Genomic DNA, 10,463 nt, shown 5'->3' with positions numbered 1-10,463 from the left:
GGACGTGGAGAGGAGTAGGATCACAGCAGCAAGTTCCAACCCAGATGATTCCGGAATGGTGCTTAGGCATATACGGATCTCCTTATATATTCAACTAAGTAGAGAAAATCTTATGCAATTGTAGGCACATAGTTTTTATAAGGTTCTCTGTTGGATTCGGAAATAATCTTTTGACTGGCTTGAATCCTGTTGTGTCTGTAAAGAAAATCTATAAACTATACAAGATAGCATGGTTTCAATTACAGCTTTAGTGAAGGAAATGGGTGTAACTAAAGGATTTTTTCAGATGATTGGTATATTCAGCAAAAAAGTGTATTTGTTGTGCAGGATCCATGGCTCAGTGGTAGAGCAGATGGTCCCAAGTTCAATCCCAGTTATCTTTAGTTAAAAGTCTCAGATATAGGATCATTCAAAAAATCCTTCAGGGTCTACCAGATACCCTGATGAGTCACTGCCAATCTATATAATCAACACTGACATTGATGGATTGATAGTTTGATTCAGTATGAGGTAGCTTCAGGTGTCCATGAATCCAGATGTTTTCTTCCAAGGAAGCATTTCTATTTCTAGGATGTCACACATGCATAACAGTCAAGCTGCAGCAGCTGTTGCCGGGATGATTTGAAGCCATACCCAATTAGGATGATTTTGGAATATTGTTTGGAATACAGCTGCAGCATGTGTACAACAAGAATCAATTGGACAGTGCCCATACCATCCAAATGCTGGGCTTGACTTTAAAATATTAATGTTTGACATTTGTATTATGTTTCATTTTGTAAGCTGCTTTGGGCAGGTTCACTGGATAGGAGACACAGACGTTTTCTAAATAAAGGAAACAAATCTTCCATCACCATTACTATCATGTTTTGTAGCAGTGCTGAGCCTTAGATAGGGAACGAGACATTTTGCAATTGATGTAATAGCGGGTGCATAAGAACCCTACCCATCTGTGACCTGCTCAGTGGCTCCAAAGGAAGGGATTTGTGCCCACCCTTGTCTTCATCCTTCTGCTGACCCCCCAGCCTCTGCAGCCTAGCGATCTCCCTCCTTATTGGTAACCCTCTCAGAAGAGAAAATGGCAAACTTTAATATTCTTTCTCATTTCTTGGCCTCTTGTGACAAATCATTTTGTGAGAGCTGAGGCAGTAAGTCAACCAGCAAGTTGCTCACTTCAAGTCTCACCAGCTTTAGTTAGATGTTACAATATAGCAGATACAGGGCGATTCTGCATATGAGTAAAATAGATTCGACCTAGTTCCCTGAGAAGGGTACTGACCTAGGTCGAAGCCATTGTTGTTCCCCACTGCAACCAGCTTGATCCCCGCTCGGAGGGCGGAATCATCCTGTGCCTCTTCGCCGCTCCGTTCCGATTGGCTACTGTTCTATGGCCATGTTCTGTCTATCCCCACACACGTTATAAAAAAACTGCCACAGGAATGGAGAGACGGTGGCATTTTTTGATTGGCCAGCTGTATGCATGCCCGAAACACTCAGCTGTGATTGGCTGAATGGGGGACTCCTGGCACCAGAGATTCCGCACTTTACTGGAATTGAGCTGAGTTCGAGCGTGGTTCCCTGAAAAAGTAGTAGTTCCCAACTGGAGTCGGAAATTTGACCATTACACGGGGCGAAGCTGGTACAAAACCATGTCAATCCCAGTGGTTGTGCGGAGCACTTAGATCGAACGCAGCTCGAACTTAGGTCGATAACACAAGTGCGGAATCAACCACAGAGGTTTTTTATAAAAACTCACATTTCTACAGCTCCTTTTTAGAGCAGCTGGCAGGACTGTGGAAGCCTCCACCACTGAAACTAGCTACACTCAATAATAAGTGTGACTTTTTCTTGACTGTGAAAAAAGAAACAGTGCTGATCATCTCAGTCCTATGCATGTTTCCTCAGACGTATGCTGCACTGTATTCAAGCAGGTTCACTCCTATGGAAGTATGACCAGGACTGTGCCCCATTCAGAATTTGCTCCTTCTGCAGTAGCTGTTGATTTCAATTCATGGCCCAAGCTACAGAAACATGGGAGGAATCAGGGCAGAAGCTTAAACAGAGAGGTCTGCCAAAGTCTTTGTGGCTCTTCACACTCATAGGGACCCATGATTCAGATGGATTGACAACCTGTCATATGGGCAAACCTGAAAGATTCTCAGGTTCTTGTGCCCTCTCCTTCCCAACTGTTGCAAGGCAGTCTGGTTAATGACTTTGCTCCTGAAAACCAGGATTATAAACTGAAGAATTCTTTAACTGGATGTGTAGGGAAAAGGTAGTAGGAACATGTGGGTCCACATTTTTCCGTCAGCAGCCCCCCAATCAGCTTGTGGGATTAGGGAGGGCGAAGGAAAATCTGAAAATGGGATGACTGGAAAGAGTTAAATAGCTCCTTCTCAAATGCTGGTCTCCCCTTTTAAACTGCAGCACCAGAGGCTACGTAGCATAAATGAAATAATGCCAGTGAAAAGGATTTTGGAATAGTACATAATGCACATCTCCATCCTTAGCCAAACAATTCAGTATTAGGAATCACCACTGCTGGTTGATTGAATATGGTTAAATTAAATTAGATGCTGACCTGGGTGTTAAGGTCATGCTTTCAACTGTCTGAATGAGGCCCACAATATTTTAGAATTGCCTTCTAAGGTTCTGATGCCTAAATCTTAAATTATACAGTAGAATTAAAGTTACTCTCATTTATTTAAGTACATTCCCAATTGCTATTAGTTTATACAAACTGACCCCAAAGAAATAGTGCAAGTTAGGGGCAGGGAGGGTTGTTTATTATATAATCTGAGGCCTACAAGACTTTGATTTTCAAGAGGAGAAAGTAAGCCAAAGCAAGTGTAATAAATTAATTTGTTAAACACATTTATTGAATTGTTAACAGTAACCAAACACAATGTATGACCTTTGTAAAACAAGAAACAGAAAAAAATGGATTAATTCCAGTCTTGGCAGTTCCTACTACAGCTATGTGATGAGGGGAAAATATTTCAATTTCCTTTATATTCTTCAAGTTATCTATTTACAGAACTTATCTCAGTATCTGTCCGTTATTAAATAAACAGAAGGACCATGATCCAGAAATAAGTTTCCCTTACAATCATCTAGTTCTGCATTGCCAGTAACCAGTAATGAGAGTGATATGAGAGCTTTCAAGGATTACTTGGCACACAGAACACAAATCCACTTGGATGCAGTAGTGAACCACCATTTTTTAATGGAAGGATGATCGGAAGGGGAAGAAGGGGAGGGGGTACAGAGGAAGAATTTCATATGTACAAAGTTTGCGAAGTCTTTCCTTGGTGAGCTATAGTAGTTTCAGGAAAACAGTATCAAAATTGTACTCATGTTAACGGTAGATAGTGTCTTTTTTTTGTTTCATTATGACCGATCATACGAATAGATTTCATTTAGGTGAATTTCCAACTTGGCATCCTTTTCTTTGGGGGGGGGGGGGAAGGGAAGCACGACCGTGTGTGCCATCTATGAAGTACAAAGACCGAAGACTGAATGAGGCTGGGGGCTTTCTGTATTATGTCAATTCACAGTAGTAGCATTCCACTGAGGTTAAGAGTTCTTCCTGCTTTCGTCTTAATTACTTCAGCAGCCATTCATTTACTGCAAAGGGATGGAAAAAAGAGAAAGTGGGTTTCCATAATTACATCTAGTCAGAAAAGCAACAGTATGACAACAGAAAATCAGAAAAATAAGAGTATAGATTTTGTTTTGGCCCAATACTGCAAGCAAACGAAAACACTTGTTAAAAATAGGCTAGATCTGATGGCTGTTCTGATAGAGAAAGATTTTCTTTGTTGGAAGAAGGCTTGGCAGAAGGAGTTATACAACTGAAAGTAGCAGAAAGTTGTGGCATTCAACCTATTGCATGGATCCCATCATTATTACCAGGACTGCGGGAAGGGGGCGACAGAGAAAAGCGTGGGGAAAAGAAAAATAGAGCCGGAAGAATACAATATTTAATCCCTTTTAGATAGAAAAAACTCATTTGGACTCAGTTATGTACTGAAGCAGAATATTCTACAGTACTGACTGTATATTGAACACTTTTTTCATACCACACTCTCCATTTAACATAGTTCAAAGCAACTTTGGACTTCCTTAGTGCTCTCCCAACCGAATACTGATTAAGGCTGAGCCTGGTTAACTTCTGAGAGCTGATGAGATCAGGCTAGCCTGGGCCATCCAGGTCTTAATGAACATGAACGTTCATTATGTTCAAACATGTTCCCATAGTGGTTAAGAGCAGTGGACACAAATCTGCAGAACCATTCTTCCAAGGAGGTCAAAGTTGTATGCATGGCTTCTTACTCCTCCACTTTTAACTCACAACAGCCCTGCAGTCCAAGTTAAGGTGAGAGTGACTGGCTGAAAGTGATCCAAAAGAGCCTTATGACTAAATGCAAATTTGAACCCACTTTTGCAAGGTCCTAGTTCAGTACTCTAAGCACTACACCATATTGGCTCTATCACACTTATTCCCTCTGGAAAAACGGCGATAAACACAAGTTAAATAATGATTTTATGATTTAAAAATGACTGTAAAAACTGGGCCTTTGAACACTGTGCTGTGAGGAGACTGGACTTCAAAGGGAGAAAAGTATTTTTCTAAATTATTTTCAAAATCCTCAAACATTTTGAATTACTTAGGCTGCCTCCATGGAAACAGATTTATTGGTGATCAGAACTCTGAATCAGCCACATCTTTCCCACTATGGTTAGTCAACGTGGTGGCAACATCAGCATAGGAGATCATGTCAAAACACCAACGATAATTTCACAGTTCCACAAAAAGAGCCTCTCTTTCCTGAAATGTTTTGAGCCTTTTGTTCACAAATGGCATATGTAAGGGCTCTGAGTTAAGGAGTTGTTAGTGGCCTTCCTGATAATGAATAACTTCAAATTATGAGGGCTCACTTGCAAACGATGAAGCAATCCTAAGAGTACCGGTATTTCCCTAGAAGTCAGCCCTATTGAAAAGAACTGAGTAGGAGTCTGAATAAGACTGCTCTCGGACAGGCCAGTTCACTGGTATTACTTTCTCATCAGACTCCTGTATACGGTTACTTCCAAGGCGCCCAGAACTCACTGTGATTTCTGTTAAATACAATTAAGAAGATGAAGAATTGTTTTTCATACTCCACTTTTCTCTACCTTTAAAGTATCCCAAACTGGCTTACAATCACTTTCTTTTCCCCTCCTTACAACACGCACCTTGTGAGGTAGGTGGGGCTGACAGAATTCTCAGCCCCACCTACCAAACCCAAGGTCACCCAGCCACTGCTCTTATCCACTATGCTACACTGGCCCTCCAGCATTTGCCTCCCCCACACATGAACTGCTTCAGGATAGAAGAACTTTTCTGAATATTTCACAGCGGAGATGCCTTCCAAATTAGCAACTGTCTCTCCTTTGTAGACATTGTTTCTAAAAAAAAAAAGTCTTCAGTTCGATATCTTTGTGCCAATTATGCCAGTCCACTCTAAGACCAGGCTTAGCTGGTTAGTCACATTAAATTTTCTCTTGTGCATATTATTTTGTTGAATATTTAGAAGCACATGGGAAAAGGGGCCACACAAAATTGTCGAAATAGTTCTTTTTCATAGAAATCACATGTGAAGCATACCTCTATACTGTAGTTTCTGTGCTCTATTGTTTGGGCAATCTTTCCCTTGTAAACTAAAGTTGATGTTTGTTCGAATGCATCGGTTGTTGAGAGGCTGGATTGGTCTGAAATTGTCGCTCATACTCAGAAATATCTGTGAAGGCTGATTCTGGCTTAGCAGTCGTAACGAATGCATCTGTCCAAAACATAAATCACCCCCCATGTATGTCATTCAAAAGATTAACATTTGTTAATTTGTTCTGGATGCGTAGTATGTGGTTTACTCATAAACATACAGTTAGGGGGAAAATAGTTTGATTCTTTATAATCAGGGATCTGAGTAACATGTGCTTAAAAAAAATTCTCCACCAAACAAAATTGGATTCTGCTGCCTTTATATTGTAAGCAAATTTTAGACAGTGGAGTGCTGTGTGGTTTCCGGCCTTCGACAATACAAATTTCAGACATTTCAATTAGGGACAATAGTGAAAACTTCAATGTATCAGAAATGATATTTTGGTTTTCTTCATCTAAGTTCAATTTATGGAACAGTTCAAGAGCAGTTTGCTCTTTTTTGGAGTTATTTTGTTTTAGTGTCTGCATAGGCTACAAATATGAATGAAAATTATTCATTAAAATCGCACTATTGCAGTTATGTTTTCTCTTTGTGGGCTTGAAATGTCCCCTCCTCCACCTCTAGAAGGCTCTATAAATGCATGTTACAACAGAATGCACTGTCAGGAAGCAAAAAAAACCCCTATAATGGTACACTTTTCAAACCTTTCAAACCTGGTGCTTCTTCCATATATACAGGGGAAAGAGGTTAAAGTGTTTTAAAAGCCATTCCCAAATGGTAGATGTTCTCAAGGGAAGGCTAAAATGGATTGAAAATTCACCTTGGCTATCAGTCAATAATAAAAAAAATCTGATATAAGTGCATTAAAATTGTACCTCTTTTACAGGTTCACATCCATAGCAGGAAGGAGGCTCAAAAGCACTCTTAACAGCTCAATCCTCAGAATATTTTCCTACCAGTAAGTTCTGCTGAATAGACCTGAGAAGTATTCTGAGTAGACCTATAGAGCACTGTTCACTTGCTATGCAATCCCTAAGCAGTGTTATACTAAAGTCAACAGTCTTACAAGGGTATAGCTCTGTTTAGAAGAGCACATGAAGTGTGGCACAAGTGAAACTGGTCTAAGTTTTGCTTGTGTGAACTGAATAGTATGCCTTCTAAAAATAGGAGTAACTTTTGTACTTCAGGAGGAAGAGCAGAAGGCAAGAGGAAGGAATCTTAAAGATGGAGGAAGGTAGGGGAGAGAGAATGGGCAAGTGACAGAACAGTACCCATGGCCAGGAGCTGGACAGGTAAAGGAGGTTGAAATTCACATATTTGAAATGGCCATCCAAAATCACTGGCTAGGACCTTTTCAGGGCAATCCTAGTAGACAGTGAGTCATATAGATTCAAGAGCACATTTTTTTTACCTGCATCCTGGTTATGTAGACAGGTTTGTTCATTAGTATCCAACTTGCTGTTTCATAACAGGGTGGAATCGTCATGGATCCATCATATGTAATGAAACTAGAGGTTTCGGGGTACAGTTCCTCAACATTAAGTCCCTGCAGTAAATATGCATCATCTAGAGAATAAATAGGTGCAAAACAATTAGTAAAATGCAAAAAGATGAATGTCATTAATGCATAATGTCTGATTAGGATATCTGCTACTATTATAAAAGATCTGGTGATCTTCCAAGTACAACTTGCCATCATTTACCAATCCAAAAGGAGAGAGAATTAAGTTTAAGCCCATGATCTAGAAGTCCTCACCCTGATGTACACCAACAGGAAAGGTAATAAATCTGTTAAACATTACAGTATTCAGAGTTTTGTAGACGGCCTTAAAATCGAAAATATTTAGATACAGCACTTATTTTATTTAAAACCTTTCTGGATTTCAAGGCCTTCAAAGGTAGTACACAATACTGAATGAAAACCATTTGCAATAAAATCCACAAACAGTTAAAATCACTGTATCTGGCATATGGATATATGAAGCTGTGCTAAGCTCAATTAGACCACAAGTTTATCTAGCTCAATATACACAGTAGCTGTATAAGGCTCATGGAAAAGGATTGTTTCCCAGCCCTGCTCCCAGTCCCAGGGACTGTTCAACTATAAATGCCAGGAATGAACCTGGGCCATACTGGCAGGGGCTGATGAGATTTGTAGTCCATGAACATCTGGAGAGCTGCAGGTTGCAGACCCCTGATCTAGAACATGTGCTCTACCACAGAGGCACAGTCTCTTCCCACATTAAAACAGAAAGAAATTGTATTATGACTTGTCATAAGCCTGAAAAATCAAAATAGTTGTTGGCCTAGTGCACAGCGGAAGGACTAGGTGCCAACTCACCCTTGCTAGAACAGGAGGTAACTGCTTGCAGTATAAGAAAAAGAAACACTCAGACAGTAGATTTAGTTCCAACAGGAATACTTTATCTCTTGTTTCTCAAAGGAACAAAAAGTAACAATAACTATCCACTCTCTACTCTGACAACAATCTGAGCCCAAACCTGAAGGTGAAGGAGAGGTACTGAATTGGGTATGCAGTCTTCTTATATAGTTTTGTCCAGCAAATCATTAGCTAGATGATCTAATCATCCTGGCCTGTGACCTTTTCACTTCTGCTGACTGTTACATGCCAATCACTGCAGACCCAGACAGAGAGGCTCCGACCTTTACAATTCTGCTGACTGTTACATGCCAATCACTGCAGACCCAGACAGAGAGGCTCCGACCTTTACAATTCTGCTGACTGTTACATTCCAGTCATTCTAGACCAGCATATGACCACCTTGCAATTTTCAATATCCTGACACCCCTTCTCATATCTGGTTGGAATGTTGCCTCATTACATAATATTTACAAACAAAATAATTACAAACAAAAGTCATTCACATTATTTACACTCATTACATAGTTAGTACATAGTCAGTACACAGAGTTACTTATTTCACTCACTTTGTACAGAGTCCTTGCCCAAGTGTACATCTGCTAATCCCAAACCTAACGCCCAGTCATTATGTTTTGTATTGGTAATGGCTTTGTTAAGATGTCGGCTATGTTTGCAGATGATTCACAGTACTGCAACTTAATCATATTTGACTGTATCAGTTGTTTTACATTTTGGAATTTCACAGCTACATGTTTAGTACGACTTTTTAAGGTTTTCGTTCTCTGCCATGGCTATATACATGTCTGTGAGTCTTCAAAACTGTTATAGGTTGTTCACATTTCTCACCCAGGTTTTAGCAACTGCATGACCCATTGTAGCTCATTGCATGCCTCATTAAGAGCCGCATACTCTGCCTCAGCAGTTGAAGTGGCAACCGTTGTTTGTTTCCGAGATCTCCAACAAATCGGATGGCTGCCATATTGCATATAATAACCACTCACTGATTTACAACCTGAGTCCTCTGCAAATGAGCTGTCTGCATAGACCACTAAGTCCTTGTTGTTTTGGTTAGAAAAGTGTAAACCATAGCTAGCAGTTCCCTTCAAGTAACGAATGACTCTTTTTAGCCCCTGCCAGTCTTTCTCAGTAGGTTTTGCAACTGTTCTGCTTAAACAACCTACAGCAAAAGCTATGTCTGGTCTTGTCCAGTTAGCAATGTGCAGCAGGCTACCAATTAAGGAACGATATAGGTCTTGCCTTTCAAATGCTTTGCTGTTATCTTGCTTACAAAAATCAGCCGCCATCGGGGTTTGTGCCACTTTGGCATCTTGCAGACCAGCTTTTTGTATGACACCCTCTATCTTTTGTTTTTGTGTCCAGAAACACATCCCTTCTTCAGATTTTACTGACTTGAATACCCAGGTATTGCTTTAGATACCCCAAGTCTTTCAGCTTAAAGTGTTTACTCAACTCAGTGTAAAGTTGTTTGATTTGGTTGTCTGTTTTGCAATACACAGAGATCATCCAACATAAATCATCAAAATGATACATTCATCACCAGTACCTCTGGTATATATACAGGCATCGGCCACACTTTGGTCAAATTTCATTTCACATAAAGCTTTGTATGCACCTGTTCAACATCTGGCTGACTGTTTCAGCCCGTACAAAGCTTTGTTGAGCTTATAAACTTTATCAACTTGTTCATGCTCATAACCTGGTGCTTGCTTCATGTATATGGTCTCTTGCAAATCTGCATTTAAATAAGCTGTTTCAAAATCAAAATGCCTCATTTTAAAGTCTCTTTGCTCAGCCAGAGCAATCACTAATCTCATGGATTCTGCCTTTGCAGTGGGTGCATAAGTCTGATCATAACTGTCAAACTTTGTTTGAGAGAAGCCTTGTGCGACTAATCTTGCTTTATATTTGCAAGTCCCATCGGGTACATAGGTTCACCTTCCTGTATACCCATCTTGCACCTATGATGCGCTTCTCAGCAGTTTTATAAACAATGTTAAACACTTTTAAGTTCACCAAGGATTCAAACTCATTGTCCATAGCCTGATTCCATTTTTCCTGTTCCTCAGGTGGACATTTCAACATATCATGGAAACCTTGTGGTTCTGTCCCTAATTGGCACACTCTCACTTCTTGTACCATAAACCTTTTTTTGGTGGTATGCCTTTATTTGCTCTTTCTGATCCTGCGTGGTATAGCTATTTCTCCAGTTTGCTCAGCCCCCCTCCTCTCCCTGGCTTCCTTCCTGATCACTATCACTGTTCTGTTGTTGCTTAAGGCTCAGCAGATGTGTGACCTTGAACAGGGAGTGGGGGTTGTGATGCTATCACTAGGTACTGTGTAATGGCTTACTGGTG

The 10,463-nt window shown here is 40.3% G+C and overlaps 1 protein-coding gene across 2 annotated transcripts in view; it reads right to left on the bottom strand.

Moving 5' to 3' along the window:
• Nucleotides 1-2,853: 2,853 nt before the first annotated feature.
• Nucleotides 2,854-10,463, bottom strand: part of CA10 (carbonic anhydrase 10) — a 437,829-nt gene continuing 430,219 nt past the window's right edge. For both annotated transcript variants that reach the window (XM_048488424.1, XM_048488425.1), the window contains 3 exons: nt 7,117-7,271; nt 5,651-5,825; nt 2,854-3,627 (listed from right to left, as the gene is read on the bottom strand). In XM_048488424.1, the coding sequence (XP_048344381.1) occupies nt 3,605-3,627; nt 5,651-5,825; nt 7,117-7,271 (353 nt within the window). In that variant the 3' untranslated portion in view covers nt 2,854-3,604. The remainder of the gene's footprint in view (nt 3,628-5,650; nt 5,826-7,116; nt 7,272-10,463) is intronic.

This window comes from Sphaerodactylus townsendi, linkage group LG03 (genome assembly GCF_021028975.2).
Source record: "Sphaerodactylus townsendi isolate TG3544 linkage group LG03, MPM_Stown_v2.3, whole genome shotgun sequence".
In the NCBI taxonomy this organism is placed as follows: Eukaryota; Metazoa; Chordata; class Lepidosauria; order Squamata; family Sphaerodactylidae; genus Sphaerodactylus; species Sphaerodactylus townsendi.
This window is presented reverse-complemented; position numbering and strand designations above follow the sequence as displayed.